This window comes from Centroberyx gerrardi, chromosome 3 (genome assembly GCF_048128805.1).
Source record: "Centroberyx gerrardi isolate f3 chromosome 3, fCenGer3.hap1.cur.20231027, whole genome shotgun sequence".
Classification (NCBI taxonomy): Eukaryota; Metazoa; Chordata; class Actinopteri; order Beryciformes; family Berycidae; genus Centroberyx; species Centroberyx gerrardi.
Genome location: NC_135999.1, coordinates 17,679,908 through 17,699,975, shown reverse-complemented (window position 1 = coordinate 17,699,975; position 20,068 = coordinate 17,679,908). Strand labels below are relative to the sequence as shown.

Here is a 20,068-nt window from a genome sequence, read left to right as displayed (position 1 = left end):
GTATACCATTTGTACAGTAGGCTATTGTGTACTGTAAAACATTTGGCCACAGAGAATGTCTACTTTTGCATATGTTGGTGGGATATAAAAGCAGGTTGTAACTTGCAAAGCCAATTGTCAAATATTGCTTCAACAGGTATACAACCAATCTGATTGGTCAAAGATGAGCTACTCCACAACGTACGGCTAGTCCCATGAATTACCATTTTTTTTTAGCATGCAAATGACTTAAAAAAAAAAAAAAGGCCCAAAATCTGTTTGACGTCAATCATATTTCATCACGGCTTCTGTTTTTTATTGCCCCCTCCTCAATTAATCAGTAGTAATCAATTGGGTTATTATGCACAAGTCTGATGCGCCCACTGTTAATCTCACAATACTCCTGGCCATAAAATATCCTTTTAACCAGAGGAACTTGTCCTGAGCCAATTAAAGAGCTGACATACATTTTCATGAGGTCTTTAAATGAACACAGTGCTAGTAGTTCTGGAAGACGCATGAAAAACATCAACATTTAACTATTAAACTGATCCACTTTCCTTCAACACAAACATAAATCATGAAGTAATGTCATGTATTTTTATTTATAGTTTAAAGTAAATATCTGTACAAAAGAATGAACACAAAAATCCAACTTAACACAAAACACAATTAAAATAATAACAAAAGCATTCACAATTGAAGAAAAAAACCCATACGAATAAAGAAAAAATAGTACAAAGAATTCCTTGTTCTGTAAAACCAGAAGTGAACGCTAATTGGACTTATTGCATCTGTCAAAGATCTCAATGAGCTGGAGTTCATGAGAACGTTAATGGAACTGGCTGATCTAGGTATCACAACTGTCCGTTTGTGGCTAGAGCTTTTTTCTAAACTCCGGGTTTGCGAAGGCTCAAGATCATTCAAGAGCCTTTTCACACACCCATGTGATACTGGGATTAGCCAGGATAGTGCAGGCCAAGCAGTGTCCATGAATAGTGTCACTGGATAAACTGGTTCCAGTGAGGTTCGTTGGGTAACACCTGAGCGAGCTGCAGGCAGCAGCTGATGGTGGGCTCATAAAACACCGTGTCTGACTCCTCCATCCTCACTCCGGCCTCGCCTCCTGTCCGGCCCACGGAGCGGGAGAAGAGTGAAGGTTTAGGACATCTAATGAGAGTTCGCTTCGTCACACAGCCCATGTCTATTAGTGCCTACAGAGGAGAGAGGGGGTAAATAGAGAGAAAGTAAAGACAAATGTTAAAGAGACAGTTGAGCATTCTAAGGGTAACTTTGGTTCAAAGGATGGACAGTTAAAAAAAGGGAATGAGCAGAGGAGGGTAAATGCATTGTGTGTATCACTTTCATGAACACTTCCAAGTCATAAAGCATAAACTACAGACACATTCACAAAGTGGGGGGGTAGTCATAGTAGAGTGTGGCATGGAGGAAGAAAGAAAGACTCAGAAGAAATAAACACTAGTAGAGAATTCAATATTTCAGCTTGACTGTTGAATCAAATTTCCCCAGTCATAAAACGTCCAATACCATTTGTAATCCCCCCCTTTCCCCCAGTCCCATAGATTTGAATTAATACAACTACATCTACAGCTAGCCTGGTCTCCCCGATTCTAATCTGGTAATTGTTATACCCCTAGTAGTTATGATAGTCACTACAGAATGAATGACAGGAGAGAGACATAAATAATGGGAGCATGGAGAAACACAGTGAGAGAAAGTGGGGTGAAAGGAGGAACAGTAAGTAGGGAAAAGTGCAGAGTAAAAACCGAACACTTCCAAGGGAGTCTCTGTTCTCCCGGCGGTAAAGTCTATCAGTTGACATCCAGATGGTGATGGTTGTGTGATTCTTATTTTGATAAGATCACCTGATGTACCATCTTTTTCCCAATTCATCAGTTGGTTGAACAAAAGGTAGTCCAACAACACTGTATATAAAAAGTGTTTGTCTTTATTCTGAAACAGATTCCCCACCCCAATTATTTTCTAATCAAAGATGACAAGTCTGCATCCCTGACTTCTACAGGAGAAGCATCATCTCTGTATTGTTCCACCTCTGCGTGTGTATGTGAGAGTGTGAGTGTGTGTACCTGCACGAGATCCAATATCGCCATTGGCTGCAGCACATCTTTATAGTGTTCCACCAGTGTCTGCTGTGTGAGTCCGGGCCGGGACATGATGTGGTACAGAATGCCCTCCAGCATGCCTTTACACGCCGGCCGGTTCAGCTTGCCGTCTACCATGCGCCACGGCCGGCTGATGAAACACAAGTCTTCTCTGTGTGGATGGGAAGTCGGGGATAGATGCACAAAGATGAAAGAGAAGGCAGAGATGACACATTGGAAAAGGGAAAGCATGCACAATCAAATCTGCAATAGCAATAGTTATAATTATAATAATTATAATTAATAATTAGGCTATCAATAATTAAATGAACTCCCTCCCAGCTCACTACTTACCCATCATCAGTATCAGCTGGTCCTGCTGGGGGCGAACATGCTTCATCATCCCTTTCCTTCTCTTTCCTTTCCTCTTTGTCCCTCTGCTCTCCCCCCTCCTCTTCCAGCCTAGCGCATTTTTCCTCCGTTTCATTCTTCTCCTGTGCTGCCTCGTCCTCTCCTTCCTCTTCAGGCAGTGTCTGCTTCCCTACCTCTCCTGAGTTGAGCAATTTGTCTTCACTTTTCTCATCTTCCACCTCTCTCTGCTCTTCCAACTCCTCTCCGTTGTTCGGTTCCTCACCCATTACCTTGCTCGACAATCCGTCTCCTCCCCCTCTCCCCTCGTCCCCTTCTCTGTCCTCAGCCACCTTTTTTCTGGGCGGCTCCCCTTCCTTGTCTGGGGCTTCCATGCATCTCTTGCGCATGAAGGGGATGTTGTGCTGATTCTCCCATAAGGGAAGCAATCCGTCCTGGGTCAAGCGTGATTGGGACCAGGGCTTGGAATTTGTGGTCAGGAGCCATGGTCCAGCATGCTGCATGAGCACCCAACGCGGACCCAAACTCCCAACTTGTAACACCTGGCCTTCTTCCTGTAACTCCTGGGATGGGAGAAAGTCAGGACAGGCACACACACACACACACACACACAGAAATCAGACACTAGGAAATTCAGACCAGGGAGACAACAAAATCACCACAGCATCTTTTGTGGCTGTAAGTGCGTTTACCTGGATATACTGCTGTAGGCTCCTGGTACGACCGGAGTGTGGCTCTGCCAGGTGAATGTGCGCCTGGTACAAGTTGTGTATACCCAAGCCATTCTCGCCGGCCTCATCTAAGCTCCTCCTCAGCTCAGCACATGCTTCCATGTCCTGAGGAGAGTACCCCCTTCGATGAATCAAACGCACATCACACTCCTCCACACAGGAGGGAAAGGGAGAGGAGGAGGGGGGCCGGACAGAGTGAGTGAGGATGGAGGGGAGCAAAGATGGACCGCATTTAGATAAGTCCAGTGGTGGAGAGTCTAAAGCAGAAAAAGAGGAAGACAAAGGGGGAGAAAGAGTTATTTTCTGCGGATCAGACTGTGTTTGTACATGTCTCAAACGTATGCGTCTGTACCTACCTTCCATATTAAACAGCTGGTGAGCAGGTGTGTTGCGCAGCTGAAACCTCATAATACAGGACTCCACCACGATGCTGTCATTGGTGTTGAGGTTACGTAGTTTGACTAGAAACAAAAATAAAGTTTTAGTAACCCATCTGAGTTCACAATAAAAGACTGTTGGACCCACAACTGAGATGTGGGTCCAACAGTCTAGGATTTCTTTGTCAATTTAGGATTTCTTTGTCAATTTTGATTCTACAGAAGATCAGCCCTTTGTTGCTAAATAACTTTTTGCCTGCCATTCATATATTTTCAGTGCAAGGAGATAATACTCTCAGTCAAAATCATACACCTCGTTGGAAACCAAAATGTACTTTCTGTCTATAAAATGAATACAGGTGGGACACGGTCACACTTGCATTCATTCTCTAGATAACATTCATCTATCAGAAACAAGTAGTTATGACAAAAAAGTCAAACACTACCTATGCCAGGACAGCAGAACCCTCGCATCATCAGGTAGTTGGTGTGTGACGCCTGGTGGGCCTTAACCTCCAGCCTCTTCCTCCCCTCACACTCCTCAGCGTCGTCGTCATCATCCTCCTCTTCCTCCAATGCTGCCATACTAAAAAGCCACAATTTAGTTTGATTTTAAAGAATGATACTTTTTTTTTTTTTAAACTCTAGGTTGTCTTCTCTTTTACATTATTCCTGTTGTCTGCACACAGTCAGCCTAGTTGGAGATATCAGGGCTTGTTTTTCCTTCTTTCAGAATAAGCCATTTACTGCCATTCATTTTTGTACAGTATGAAAAACAACTTCCACACAGATAGGTAATCCATCACAGTAAACATGACGCCTTAATTTGGGTTTGTCAAAGTTTCTGTTCTATTATTATTTCATTTTGCCCGGATTGAGTGTTTTAATATCAATGAGCATATTGCATCACCTGAAGTCTTGAAGAAGAAATTGAAGAAATAATCCCTCAAAAACATGTCGAATTACAAACTTTATAGTCACATCTATGTCTTCGTATTTAGGGCGTCTTTGGTAGCAGGAACTGCAGTTAATTTCAAGCTAGGCAAGTTTGCATTGCAGAAACGATGAAAAACAGGCAGATGTAAAAAAAATCGAATTATATTCAGAATGCACTGCAAAATGATTGGGGGAAATGTAAACTAGACGTAGACAGCAGTAAATGGAATACAACACTAAATGACACTGGTATGTTCCTTCATAAAATGAACTTCAGGGATTTGTCAGGGACATACAGTGTCTGGAATGGGTTTGGGAAAGTATGTTTTTTTGAGAACTGAGCTGTAGTGAGAGAAAGGAAATGTGAATACAATAACAAGCAGTGGCCTGAGGTTATTGCTTACAACAAATCAGCTCACACTGGATGCATGTTCATACAAGTATGTATTATGTCTCACCTCTTGACTACTTCATTGTCCACCAAGTTGCTGTCCACCACCACCATCTGTTTAGGTATGGACACGTGTACAGACAGCAGTCCGAGACTCATTAGGCTGAGACAGGCCACACAAGCTCCCCCTGGGGAGTCTAGAGGGAACCGCATCATGTCAGACACATCCGGAGGTTCCTCTGAAGCTTGAGGCATGGTGTTTGATGCGGGACCCTCTCCTGTCTGCTCTTCTGGGGGCAGAGGGTCCTCTGTCGGCTCCCTGGTGGACGGTTCCTCACTAGAGCCAAGTGTGAAGGAGTCTTCTGGGTTTTTCAGGTGATTCTGTACTTCTGGTTTGCTCATGCCCTCTGCTTTCTCATTGTTCAGTTCCATCTCCATTTTTTCTCCTTCCTCTTTGCTTCGGTCATTCTCTCCTTCCTTTGTCAAGACATTATTTCCTTTTTCTGTTTGTTCCTCTGGCTCACCCATTGCTATGTCATCTTCCTTTCGTTCGCACTGCTTCTCTTTCATCTGCTTCTCCTCTCCATCTTCTTTACCCTCTTCTTTCTTGCCTTTTTGACTCCCCTCCTCTGACCCTGCTCCTGTCTCCATCAATTCCCTCTCGTCTGTCCTGCTCTCCGTTTCATGGTAGAATGCAGTGAGAGGTCTGTCCCTTCCTGTCCCATTGTCAATTAGAGTCCTCAAGAACTGGAAGACATCTGTGCACAGCGCAAAAGGAAAACGCCATGCAAAACACCTGTCAGTAGGGAGTGGGAAAGCCATGGTCAAAAAGCTTTGCAATCACAGGTAGTGTGGCATGGATTCAAACACTGATGCTGTCTCCCTGGTGATGGTAATAGTACAATCACTAAGCTCCTCTATAAGCAATAGTGCATCAGTAATTTATATGGGTAATAGATAGATACAATGATATACAAGTCATCTGAGTAATGACTGGTTGCACACTAGCTTTCATCCGGCAATGCCTGTACCTGTAGTAGGACTGGGACAGCTGGTAGGACATGGGCAGGATGGGCAAGGCTCGGTTCTTCTTTGGCCCATAAGACTTGCTGACACGACGGCGGTTGACCAGACCCCTCTTCCTGCATTGTATGAACACTTGGCACAGCACTTCCTGACTATACCTACTGTACATATGGAAGGTCTAAGGGGGCAGACAGATGGATAATCAGAAGACTGCGTGTTGGTGTGCGTTTGTGTGTGTGTGTGTGTATTTGTCGGCCTGGAAAGGTAAAAGGGGAGGAGAGTGGAGAGGGAGACAGAGGGACATCTAGAGAGACTTTGTGAACTGTGTTTGTGTGTTTGTGGGGAGAGGAAAATCTGTGCAATGAATACAATTAATGGTGGCTGTTGCCTGTACCTGAAAAGATCTGGAGGACTTCATCTGAGAGTTGGACATGACCAGAGTGCTCTGGATCAAGTTATTTAAAACTATAGCGTGGATGTCGTCCGTACTGCAATGCACAAACACATGGACACACACACATGCAAACAACTTTAACATAGTACATATTCAAACTTATGCAATGAAAACTTAGAAAATCAAATTAAATCCCTACCAGTTGACAGTGTCTTTGAAGGACATCTCTTTTCCATTGTCTATTGTGCAAACCTTAAACCTGTAACACACAGAACAGTACATTTCACACCATAGATCCACAGCTAAGTCATACACTCAGTTTCTTGTTCCATCCATCACTCTCTGCCTTTAGTCAGCACTTATAGGAATGTGAGATCCTCCTCCTCATCTTCCTACCGTGAGAAGAGCTGGTGTTTCGTGTTGGGGATCATGATATCACAGGAGGTCACAGCAGTGCTGAACTTCTGTCTCAGCAGCTTGGCATACTCAGAGAATGCTTCAGCACAATCCTAAAACACGGAAACACAGAAATATACAAATATGCAGTCAGAAAATCAATTTTTATTACACAAGATACATAATATAAATGGACATATACTCCAGCAAAACCATAAGATGCCCACACACCTCTGGTTTTTCTGGATCCGCGGGTTTCTTTGTCTCTAACAGTTTCATCAGAGATTTGTCCTGGTACACCTCAGCCAGGCAGATCCTGCAACACATTCATAAGGTAAATAGCATTGTGTGTGTGTGTGTGTGTGTGTGTTTGTGTGTGTGCGCGTGCATGTGTATTACCTACCTGTAGTTCAGAAGAGTCTGAGGATTCTTGAGGATGTATCGTGTGCGACGTCCGACAGCAAGAGATGTTTTATCCATAGATTTCTCAAACTCTGCTTGGAGCAGGTCCCTCACCACACAGTAGGGTATGAACGGCCTTTTTAACTACAACACATCAGCAGTGGACCATTTCACACCATACACTGAATACATGTGTCTGTTTGTGACTATGTATGACTTTAAAAAAGATCTGAACAGTTCAGTTGTACTGAAAAAATATAACTATTCAAAATTAACAGAAAATAACAGAAAATAACAGATTTTCTTGGAAAAAAAATGTTAGAAAGCATGTTCTAGCCTGTGTTTTAGACAATAATGTCTGGCAAAAATCAGGATTGCGTATTTGTGTGTGTACCGTGCTGTTGAGCAGGTGTGAGGCCACACTGCAGAGCATCATCAGTGAGTCCTCCTGTAGCGTCCAGTAGACACGCTGTCTGGTCATCCTCTTTAAAGCTCGGTGGTCGGCCTCATCATGGGCAGGGGTGCGTTTCTTCGGCTCTTCAAGGACAAACACATGCAAACACATAAAGACATGCAAACACAAACACACACGCACGCAATTTGTCAACCATCCATCAGCCAAACCTTCAATGCTGGATGAATTTTAATTAGTTTTAATTGCCCATACCTTTCCTCTTCTTGCGTGGGATCTTGACAACCTCCTTTTTGCTTCTCTTCCTCTTCTGTCGTTTCCCTCCAACCACCTGCTGGTTTCTGCTAGCAGGCTCTACAGCCAACTGCTCACAAGGATACAAGTGTGAAAATGTGAAAATCTTAAAACTAACCATAGTCATTGTGTCTGTAATATTTTTTGTGCTTATCCTATCAGTGGAACAAGTGGCAATAAAAATATATCTGTGAAAGGTCAGTTGGGACCTAGACGGCATGATAAAAAGTTTAGTGATTATCTCTTTTTCTATATCAATTAATTGCTCACATTGCTGTATATTAAAGATGAATGTTATGTGATGTACTTTTCAACAAAACCAAAATTGATGTGATTTGTACCTCAACATTTTCCTCTGTTACCAGTGGTCGCTTGGTAGTCACATAACGAGGCGATGTTGATCCTCCTATTGCACATAGATGTACATGCATACACAGACACACACACATGCATATGCACACATACATTCATTGATGAAAAGGAATACAATGAAAATTAATAGGTGCACTTAAAGCCGCGGTAGCTAAGTTTGAAGAAAACCAGGAAGGCTAAGGAAGGCATCATCACTGGACAAAGAAAGTGTGTAATGGGAGCAAATAATTACTGACACGTTCCAAGCAACTCACCAGCTTTGAGTGCAATCCTCAGAGCATTTTTACTCAGGAGGCTCTTCAATCTGATTTTGCCATCAGTCATCTCTCCACCACTTGGGTTCTGAAAACACACACAAGCCACCAAACGCCACAGGCACATAGATTAGGGAAAGTAAAACCATATCTATGCCTAAAAGCAAACAAAACAGAATATTTTGCATGTGTGTTGTGTGTGTACCTTTTTGACAGCGAGTAAGTGGTTGGTCCACAACCAGTTGCGTTTAAGATGAGCAAAGAATTCAGAGTCCAAACCTCCTGCTCCTTTACCGTCCCCTGGTATCGACCCATCATCACACACTTCACGACTGCCCCTGTGTGTGTACAGGCACAAATAAACACCAATTCTACTTTAATACACTTTGGTGCTGATTTACATTTGTACTGCACTAACTTGTTTTTTGTATGAGTTATTAAAATGCATTTAAGTTCTTTCCTGTTGATTCCTCACCCCTCTGAGAGGACTTGGCTGATTTCCGTTTTTTTATGTACAGCTACACAATCAATATATAACTGAGGGGGACACATAGATAAGTCCCGTGAAGGAACACAGCTATTTAAATAGGCCCTCTGCATATTATTGTTGTTCTATGTTCTATATTTTGTTCTCCGCCTACTTTAGCAGGTCTGCCATTCCTAGGAAGTTTGAGCGTTCCTGCGCCAAGGGAATGGCTGGTTCCTCCTCTTGGCCCCCTCTCTTGCCACGGATTACTCCTGAAAATGCAAACACACACAGACACAAGCACACATTGAAAGTCAGTATAAAAGTGAGTAGGTGTGTTGACACATCAACACTCCAGTGATACCAGTGTATCTGTGTTTATGTTTGTGTATGTATGTACCCAGTGGCGTATTGAGGCAGACGCACAGCAGGTCAAACCAGTAGTTCTCTACATCTTCAGCAGTGGCGAGTGTGTATTGCCGCCTCTCAAATGGTTTGTCAGGCGACTCTGTGACCAGCCAGTAGTGCGGCTCAGAGCTGGTGGTGTCAACAATTGTGGCATTATGCCTTAGGTACAAAAACACCTGGACAGATACAGATACAGAGAAAAGGGGTAGGGAGATACATATCAGAATAATATTGCTGAGGTAGCTTGCTTGATTTTTTTCTTCATTTTTGATGTACCCCATTTTTGGCTTCTGTTACCACACATGCTGTAAATACTAAAATATTAAATTTTGCATTTTTTGCACTCACTGGCTAGCTACCAAACAACAAGACAAAATCAAGGATAAAATTGGTCTGTACACTTTGTCGATTTTTCAAACATCTCTTTGATTTTTGGCTATTCAAATGCAACTGATTAACAAATGGCTTCAACAAAAGTTTGTGTGTGGGGAGGGCATCAGGGCAGCAGTCACAAAGATTCAAAATCATTTATTGATATATTATTTTTGTGTAGTGTTGATGTAGCATTGATAGGGTAGACTACATGAGGTTCCTGTGTACCTGGTCTTTATCCTGGAACTTCTCAACAGGACCAAACTGCAGCAGACCCATATAGGCCAGTTTCTGCAAGTTCTCATGGAAAGTGAAGATGTACCTCCTAATATGACAAACACACAAATACATCATTTTAGAGTGTGTGTTATGTGTTAGAGAGAGCGGGAGAGAGAGCAAGAACAAGAGAGAGACTCACCGTTTATAAAGCAGCTGTCTTCTCATTTTGGATGGTAGGGCTCTAACAAGATAGTGCTGCTTCACAGGATCGTTCAGATACGTCTCCAGTCCATCTATCTGTGCGCACAAACGGAGATGAATGAACACATGCACATGCAAATCCATTGTGTTCAGAGACAGTCGAGTAGTCAAGTCTGCTGGCCTGGGATCGAATCTCGCCAGCACTTTGTCTCCAGCGTCTCCCCTACTCTGTCTCCCTATCTGCTTTCTGCTTTCCAACTGTCTGGATAGATAATATGGATTATTTTTAGTTTGTGCTCTCACCTTATAGTTGATCTGTATGACCTGTATGAAGAGGGAGAGAGGCAGGCAAAGCAGCAGATCGCTGACCAGGGCCCAGCCAAGGCCAAACTCCTTGTGGACGGGGATCGGAGGCACGAACCTCTTCCATGAATCTTCATCCGCATACACTACAGATACAGGTGGTAGATTATAGAAAAAAGCAAGGTGATTAGTGAGAAAGCACGAATTTGAACACCTAGCCTTAATTCATACCACTGCTCAGTCTCACGTTAAGGCAAACACTTAGGAAGGCTCAGTAAAAACACCGGCTCGAATGATTTACAGAATGGAAGACATACCAAATTTTAAAGTGCTCACACAAGTCACATTGCCCACCTCACCTTTCAGATCAGATTGAATTTGGCCAATTCTTGATGAATCCTTCAACTCCTCCTCTTCATCACCGGATGATGTCACCTCCAAGGTAGGCAGGGCCGACTCTGCGGTTTGCTGGTCCCCAGAGCTGCGGGCGAGGTTTTCAGATGATAGTGTTTGTCCGTCTGTGTTTTTGGAGTTGTGTGTGTCTTTGTTGGGGCCTGAGTGTGAAGCAAGTGTGTCTGATTGTGTGGCATCAGGATCGGAGGCGTTTGTGTCTGTTGGTGTTTGTTTGGACGTGTGGGCGCCGGTGGGGCTGTGTTGGAACGGGTGCCCATATATAAGGTACCAGAGGAAGTTATGGACAACACGCAGACGATGCATCTTAGGCTGGAATCCCAAAGACCTGCTCAGTCCTTTAACTATAAAGAAGAAAGAAAGAGAAAACAAGGGGCATCACAATGAATATATGGGAGTGGTGACCGAAGGAAAAAAAATCTAATTATGACTTTCTTTGAGCAGATACAGTACATATACAGTCAAGAAGACAGCTATATTGTATGCAATCACACAGAACCTGATGTGGGTTTGAACTCCTCATATTGTTTACAGCCTGTTCTCTTTTTGTCTGCCTTGCTCTTGTGGGCTTTAATTGTGCTGGCAGTCTTCCCCTTCAACGCATTTCCTTGTTCTTTGGCTTTCTCCTCAGCCTGCTGCATACTGATGGACAGAGCAAGAAGACAGAGGAGGCATAAGACAGTGGAGATAGTGAGCAAGGGAAGGAAAGACAAAAGACAGTTAAAAAGATCAAGAAAGATAGGTTGGGTCACTCAGTGCACCATAATAATGGGCAGATTGACTCATGACTCTTGAAGTCATGTAGTTATACATGTTTAGGGACAGAAACAATTTTGATTAAATGCAGGGAGAAGGTGGCATGTTGAATACAGAGACTACTGCAAGATTTCCACTACTTGGCCTAGTAGAAAAGAGCACCTCAACAGAATCTATAATTTCTTCCTTCTATTCCCCATCACTATCCAACAAGACTATTGTCTCAAGCATTTGAGTCCACATTTTGTTTGAGCCAGTAGACTGCTGTTTTTTTACTTTTACTACTGCTTGGTAGCTCTTGGCTCTTCTAATCATGTGCACACTAATGCTCATAGAAATTGCAAATGACTGATAACAATAGTTAGGCAAGCACTCATCTATTGATCATAACATACAGGTTGGTTAGTAAAATGAAATGGTAAGCTGTAAAAGTTGATGTAAGCAGTGTCAGCTATAATGTTTGTGGAGCAATCCTGACAGCTATGCAAAGAGACTTCCAATTCCAAGCCATCATGAAAATGTGTGTATGTGGGAAGCCTATTCTACAGACCGAAAGTGCGGTCTGGTCCATGCTGAAAACAGAAGAATGTTATTACAAATGATGCAGTACCAGGCAGTCAATTACAATTTGACCGCCTGCTACTGCTTCTTCTGCAGATCAGGAGCAGATATGGAATGTATCTTCACGTCAATCCACATGGGTGTGTGTGTTGCAATTCAAAGCAATTATAGTAATTGACTGTGCTCACCGTGCAACAGAATAAGAGCTGGAGATTCGGAAGCGGACCTGGTCTATGGCTCTCTTCACTACATCATCATTGGGCTGAATGGAGGGATGAACCACCATCTCAACCTGCATACAGGGGAACATCGGAACAGAGTGGAGAGAAGGAAAAACAATCAATTCAAAAGTTCACATTTTTGTTCTAATCCTGGGAAATTCACATGACTCTCAAGTCCTGTTGTGTGTGTGTGTGTGTGTATGTACATGTACCTTCTTGCTGATTCCATCCTGTATGACTGTGGTCGTGTACATCTTAAGCATGCCTTCTCTGGACAGACTGCGTATGAGACGTAGAATAGACTTCTTGCAACACTTTGTGCTGACGCCATCCTGCTTCTCTTCCTCATTGATCATCCTCTGTAGCCTGGAGAAAGACAGCGCGTTTATATTTATGTTCCCTCTCATCTTTTTAAATTAACTGATATGATGTTTAGGACAAACTGACGTGTAGAGTCCCTCTATGATCTTGAGACTGCGGACAGCCTCCACAATCATGTTCTTCCTCCTCAGGAGGCGGTATGTCTCATGAGGCCGCTCCACCTGATTGGATAGAGACCTTTTGGATTGCCGGGAAGAAGCCTGCACCAATCAGACGGGGGAGGTGGGTTGAGTTGCAACTTTCTGACAACATCGATCTTGATCTCTAGCACTCAACTACTCATCCGAATTATATTAGCTTCAACCAATCCTGACTGGAGAAAAACCAACAAGTCAGACTAACCTTCTGCTTGGGAATATCCTCAACAAGCATAATGATGTCATCTGCTTTGTCACTGGATGCATTCATAGCCTCACTCTGATGCAATGAGATGTCAGGGCTTAAGATGGATTCCTCCCCCTCCTCAACAGGAGCTTGCTCTGATGGGAAACACACTGCTTATTAAAGAGGAATAAAACAGAACATGTTATTCCAGTGGTCTTGGTCAGTCTGGATTTGTGAACATGAACAGGTCTCTCCCAATGCTTTAATTGACAGAGCCAAGACTCTCCTGATGACATTGTCAAGAGACAAATCCTGGACTGGCTGTGTTTACAGCAAATATAAGACCGAACAAGTGAATGCAATGTGCACTGTGGGATAGATGCATACTTCTGGTTTGTAACGGTTATCAGTTTGAAGTTCATATGTAGGTAAAAGCTCAAACAAACATATATCCAGCAAGTCATTCTCCAATTCAGTGTCAACAGAATTGGAAAAGTTGTCCTTTTTGATGGCATCACAGCTTAGAGACTTGCTTCTCTGGTAAGATTAGATTAGGTTACATTTGGTTAGATAGGTTCATGTTCATAAATATTGATTGAGCTGTCCAAGATCAGAACAATAACATTCTGTAGCAGGGCATGTTTTCACTCTGAAAGCCTATGCATGTGTGTTCAACATGTTAGATTCCTGATTTTGCTTCTGATGAACAAACAGTAACAGTAACAGTAATATTTTATTGCTGCTTGCAGGACAACTAGCTAGAAAATGAAGTGCAGCTGTCCAATCCCATTTCTCACCTGTTGGGGCAAAAGACTCAGACAAAGACTCAACAGACTTCTTACTGGTCCTGGATTTCCCATGAGCTGGGGTTTCACCTGAGTGATCACAGAAAACAAATTAAGTTAAGGGAGGAGGGAGGAGTGCAGCAAAATTGTTTGAGGAAAATAAAAGGGACATAATTTCCTGTTAAACAAATACTTCATTTGCTTATCATAGCTTGTTGCTAGGATGTGCAGTTTGGCTTATATCTACAGCCCCGCATAAAGTTACTGTTTTGAGTGTACAGGTGATGTGTACTCACATTTAACAGGTGTAGGGTGTGTGATGGGGATGTCAGGTTCTGTCTGTTTTGTCGCCATGCTGTCTTTCTTCCCCGCTTTCTTTCCTCTAGCCCTTGCTTTTCCTCTTGTAACTCTGCCTCCAACCAAGCCTTCATCCTCTTTATCCTGCCCTCCATCACCACACATTTGCTTGGCCTGCTTTCCATCCTCCTCCCCTTCTCCATCTTGTTTCTGAATTTCCTTGACTGGAGGAGTTTTGGTGCTTCCTTTTGCTTTGGACCTAGAGGCTGACGGTGTTTTAGGGGTGGAAGGTGCAGTCTTGGAGTTTCGAGGTGTGACTTTAGGGCTTGCAGAGGAACAGAGTAGCTTGTTGCGCTCCTGCTCCTTAGCAAATTGTTGTAGGTGGCCACTCACACCCACACACCTGTCAAGAGATGTGACCACAGAATAATATAACATAATGCTATTTGATATGAAGTGATGGAAAATAAGAAATTCATAAAAATACAATTAGATCCCCTAAAAAATACACACTTGTGGCTGATGTATTTTGTCGTCCTCTGCCGACCCACATCCTCCATGAATCCCTGCAGGGTGGAACAGTCACACATAAGCACATTAGCATTAGAGCCTTTAGCAGAGATTAAAATGTTACTGTCACATCTTCTCTACATCTTCTCTCTTCTTAGTGCACCACTAACAACCTGTTTTAGATGCAAACACCACTTTCACTTCAAACTTTCACTAGATAATTTGGTACAAATTAACACCCCAGGTCTTACCTTAATCATACCTTCCCTCTCCAGCTTTCGGCATATCATACGAGCTTCCAGCTTGCCAACGTTCATCCTTGAGCCTAAAGCACTCTGGGAAATGCCCCTTGTACCAGAGGAGATGACTAAATTAACAAATAAGAGAAGGACAACAATTGATAAACAAGTAATTTGAAAGTCAGGAAAGCATTTGGATAAATATAATCCAAATATTATTTGCTTATCTCATTTCTATTTGCTGACAAAATGAATGTACTTTTGACAGGAAAATGAAGCCTTGTAGAATTAACCCATTTCATTAAACTGAAACTGATGATCCCTACTCTTCTGTTCAGTGAGAGGAGAAGGAAGGACCAAACGCACCAATATGATAGGCCTGTAAGAGGAAATCCCTCTCCATGATTCGCCCCTCTGGAGGCACAGTTTTTGTTTTCACTCCAGTTTCATCTTCCTCATCATCATCGTCGTCATCATCAACAAGGAGCTCCTTTTTCACATATGGCTTTAGTAGTTTCAAACAGCGCACAAATACTTTAGTCCCTGGAAAACATAAGAGAAATAATGTGGTGTGTGTGTGCATAGGTATGTAGCAATATATAGTCACCAAAAAGTAACAATATGCATCAGTTATATGCATAATTGGATGCTCAAGTTCATCTGTCTAGAAAGCATATGACTCAATGGGAACAACATTGCAATGGCCAAAATCTACAGCTCTGTAATTTGAACTTCAATGGTGCCTACCTCTTTGGGTGGTGCAAGGCCCAGCGCTAGGATTGAGCTCCTCCAGAGGATAACGGATCAACTGGACCAACTTGGCTGCTTGCATGTATTGATGCACGCGCTTTAAAGTCCTGTCATTCACATTCTACAAGAAAACAGACTAGCAATAATTACCACAAACAGAAAGACAACCACACACAGACTAACAGACAAACACAGAGAGATACTCACAAGCTGTTCTCGGAGTGTGATCATGGAAGCAAGCTGACGAGGTGAATCCTGTAGGATGTTGGACATGGTCTCCATCAAGATGTCGTACTTACTCCGCCTGGACAGAAAGGAGGGGTTAAGGACAATTTTTCATTCAACAACAGATATGTTGAGAGAGTGAGAGTGAAAGTGAGAGTGACAGTGAGAGAGAGAGAGAGAGAGGGAGGGGGGGGGGAGTATTAGAGGTTACAGAGTAGGGATGTTTCCGAAGCATGAATACCGCATTTGACATATAGATTTGCTCCTTCCAAATTTTTCTAGTATGTCTACAATCATGGAGAAATAGTCAACTGAAAAGAACTTGACAGTTTTTTCTCATGTGAAATCAGATGACAAAGGTGCAGTGTTTGTGTTTCTCAGTCAGTCTGCTGGTGCCGCAGTGGAGAGAGAGAAACGGAGAAAGAGAGAGTTGCTTGTTCTTAAGCTTTTTGTTCGCCTGGGAACACTCCAATTGTTTTGATTACCAATTTAGCATTAATTAAGTCAGTTTTTCTCTTTTTCTTGTCCTGGTGGGTCTGCTCCTCTGCTCTGCTGATAAACTTTATGAGGGAAATTTGGCTTGACTGGGAGGATTTAGAGTCCCTGTCCTCTGAGTCTGTTCAGTACAGCACAGATGTTTTGCCTCCCCATCGCTCCACACTACTGCTCTTCACTAAGTACAACTTAGAAAAATTTGAGCTGGGGCAAAGTAGCCAAACACAAAGGCTTTTAACTTCCGTCTTAATTTGTATGTATACCAGAATATGCAAATTAAACAAAACATAGAGGTAAAATGAGAAATCGTTATGGCTGTGGTTGTTTACGACTGTGTTTATAAACGTTCTGTATGTATGGATGTATGTAGCTATCCATCTATTTATCTGTTAAATTAATTTTCCAAAGGTGAAAGCACACAGAATGATGCAGTATGTGGGCTCTGTTCAGTCAAACTATCAATCTTTGCTGCCTCATTTGCATACAACCTCTCAAAACTCCACCCTGACTCTACCCTATGCTGCTTACTTGTCTGATGGGGCCTTGTGATCCTTCCTGCAATAAATCCTACTTATTATATAGTACATAAATCAAGTGCTGTGAAACACTTTGTAACTAAAATAACTATAAATAAAGTGTGTTATTCTATTATATAAATATTATTTAATATATAGTAACTATTTTGGAAGATGACAAGGAATAATCAGCAGCCATGTAACCATTGTGTGTGTGTGTGTGTGTGTGTGTTACAGACCTGTTTACGTGAAAGCGTTTGAGTAGCAGAAGTATGGAGTGTTGCTGTTGTCCTGAAGGCAGTCGTATGACATGAGACTGCATGGTTATGAGACCATGTCTGACAAGAGACTTCCTCATGTAGTGCAACTTTCCAGCATCTGTCCTGTCCAATCAAAACACTGGTTGTTACAAGGCAAATAACTGAAGCCCAGCTCAGAACACAGACCAAATGAAGTGCAGCAATTAACACTGTGCCCAGTTAAAGTGTATGTGTGTGTGTGTGTGTGTCTCATACTTGAAAGAGCAGGTGTGCAGGTCCCTTTGTAGCTCTCCTTGCCAGCGAGCCCGGCCCAGTCGTTCCAATATACAATAAGAGTGGTCACTGAGTTTCAATTCGGGATCGCTCTCGACGCCGATCAGAGCACGGAATCTCAGCGCCTGAGATGCCACAACAATAAGCTTTCGGCCAAACCTGAAAGGTAGTGCAAGGAGGTTAGGTGTAGAAAGAGGGGGAAATACAATATGAAACATATGATCAATATAGTGTTGCTGTGAACTGATATGACCTTTTCTAGGGACTTTTCACTCGATTTGTTTCGACCTAGGATGTGATTATTTCCCCGTGAGATATGTTCGTGATCTTTACTTCATTTAGGTATTTGCAACCCTTTGCTTTGAAATTCCATAAAGCCATATTGACTCTACAATGTATATCAAGAAAATATATTACCTGAAAACTATATTTTCATCCTTTACAGGGACTTTTTGTGGAACGCCACTGCCATTTAGATCAATCAGCTTTAATTATCACAAAACAAAAAATTCCCGTAGACACCTATGGTGTAGCTACAGCACAGAAGTATAACATGCCCTTTAGTATTTTTGTTGCCCCCATCTAACTTTCACGCAATGTATCCAGTCTTGAAATACAATGCATTGGCTAAATATAAACAAAGAAAGTGCCAGTAAAAAAAATGTAAAACTCAAAGTATGCGTCTCAACTTTTTGAAAATGCCACAGTCACAGTATCATGTTTATACTGTATGTCCAAACAACCCTCTGAAAGTGTAATGAATATTGAGGTTTTCTGAATACATAATCCACATGTAGCATATGTCATTGTGCATGTAAACATTGCCAATAGCAAACATGATCCTATATATTTGAAGTCATGTAACAACTTTGCAGTTCGACAATAGGAACAGAAATTAGTCACTAGCAAGGAGCAAGGAGCAACCAAACTGAACACCACTGGTGTTTTGCCTGCTTCTTTCTGCCTCTTCATTGATTACTGATTACTAACAAAAGGAGTTCAAATAACACCCCACTTCATAGGCAAACAGCTGGCTTTCATGCTTTGCATGTGACTGAACACATCAATCATCAATGGAATGTATTATCTTTGAAGGTAGAATTCTCAAGTTGCTGGAATAGATATATATTTTTACATATTTGAAGAACTGTCCTGTGTAATCACTAGTCTATGTAAGGTGTGTGGCAGTTAACCACACTGAATACCTATACTGCTCTTTCAAACACTCCCTCCCTCCTTCCCTCTGGTTACCAACCTTTTGAAAGCCTCCTCCAAGGTGACCAAGCCTTTGAGGGCTTTGGAGCGGACATGTTTAGTGGCATCTCTCCTCTCTTTGAAGAGCACACATGAGCCCTGTATCCCATCCTTGTTTTCTAGAATGATATGGACCGGGTAGACGTCTTTCTGCGTGTCAGAAAACCTCTCTGCTGTTTGAATCCCTGTGTCTGGGTCTATGTCTGTATACCTGAAAACACACATGTGCACACATATACATACAGATACAAGAACACATCACAAAACACACTTTTGCACATAGTGTAGCCCCACCCAGCTGTCAGATTTGTACCAATGCTTATAGAGATTCATCAATACCAATGTTGGTATTTGAATTTCGTTAATGCTAAAATCTGATACCAAGAGGCACATGTACTAGCCTGTATACTGCAAATCTATAAAGTTTAATAATTTAATACTTTGGCAGTGTGCAAAGTGGTATTTTTGAATACCTACTTGTTTGCAAAAGAATGCATTGAGTCTAGATTACTTCATATGGTCAAAAAGCTCTGTTGCAAATTAGCTTTACTGGCTCAGTTACCATGGTGTAAGATAACAAGTATAACAGTCTGTGGGAACTGATCAAGAAGGAAAAACAGCATCTAAGTGATGTTTTGTAGTCACAATGATGCAAGAAAGAATGAGATAGTCACCTGTCAAACAGCACAACGTCCCCCCTCTCCTGTGGAAGTTCATAGAATTTCAAATCAATATTGTTTACAAGTGACCTCCAAATAAATTCCTTGGTGTGCGTGTCGAGTTTGAGGGGAAACTTGGGGTTTCTATTTTCCAGTCGTATCCACAGAGAGGGAATGGTTATCCCGTCAAGTCCCTCTAATGCCACTTCATCCTCAGCTATACTCAGCGCATCCATAGCATGGCAGTGGCTAGGCTAACGTCGTTAGCTAAGTTAGCATGCTAGCTTTCCAACAGGTATAAAGGCTAAAGTGGCGCTTTCGAGATCGCAAGTAATCGGGATATTAAAAAAAGAATCTGTTCACGTTACTGACTTGCTTTCGCAGCGGTTCATTATATTTGTCAAAAGTATTTAACAAGAATAACTTGGTCACAAACCGCTTACTGCAAGTAGCGAGTGAGTTCCGACTGTGTGTACTGTGAGCGTCAGATTTCAACTTTGACCTTACGTTGCACGTAAGTCCTGAAAAAAATAAAGAAAAACATTCCACAAGGTGGCGTACACGTAAGTCTATCCCCACCTGGAAATTATTGTTTTGAACAAGTATCCTACTGAAGCTCCATTTCAGTCGTATAAACTTGTATTTGTAACATATTTGATAAAAAAGACTTACATAGTATTGCATTTTGACCTAATTACTTTTTGCTCAGAAAAAAAAAATGTTATAA

General features: G+C 42.2%; 1 protein-coding gene across 1 annotated transcript; it reads right to left on the bottom strand.

Moving 5' to 3' along the window:
* Positions 1 to 577: 577 nt before the first annotated feature.
* gtf3c1 (general transcription factor IIIC subunit 1) lies at positions 578 to 19,746 on the bottom strand. The gene is made up of 40 exons (XM_071927674.2): positions 19,357 to 19,746; positions 18,684 to 18,893; positions 17,411 to 17,587; positions 17,135 to 17,278; positions 15,868 to 15,964; positions 15,658 to 15,781; positions 15,277 to 15,453; positions 14,923 to 15,038; positions 14,675 to 14,727; positions 14,161 to 14,564; positions 13,877 to 13,954; positions 13,098 to 13,234; positions 12,822 to 12,955; positions 12,587 to 12,740; positions 12,342 to 12,445; positions 11,336 to 11,478; positions 10,785 to 11,180; positions 10,426 to 10,571; positions 10,121 to 10,218; positions 9,931 to 10,027; positions 9,323 to 9,506; positions 9,098 to 9,194; positions 8,662 to 8,794; positions 8,457 to 8,544; positions 8,172 to 8,236; positions 7,792 to 7,900; positions 7,519 to 7,661; positions 7,126 to 7,268; positions 6,954 to 7,038; positions 6,723 to 6,835; positions 6,526 to 6,585; positions 6,327 to 6,420; positions 5,938 to 6,110; positions 4,974 to 5,702; positions 4,026 to 4,165; positions 3,559 to 3,663; positions 3,164 to 3,459; positions 2,457 to 3,034; positions 2,088 to 2,274; positions 578 to 1,193 (listed from the first exon to the last, which is right to left on the bottom strand). The coding sequence occupies exons 1-40, from the start codon at positions 19,575 to 19,577 to the stop codon at positions 981 to 983; spliced, it is 6,945 nt and encodes a 2,314-aa protein (XP_071783775.2). The 5' UTR covers positions 19,578 to 19,746; the 3' UTR covers positions 578 to 980.
* Between the last annotated feature and the right edge of the window lie 322 nt (positions 19,747 to 20,068).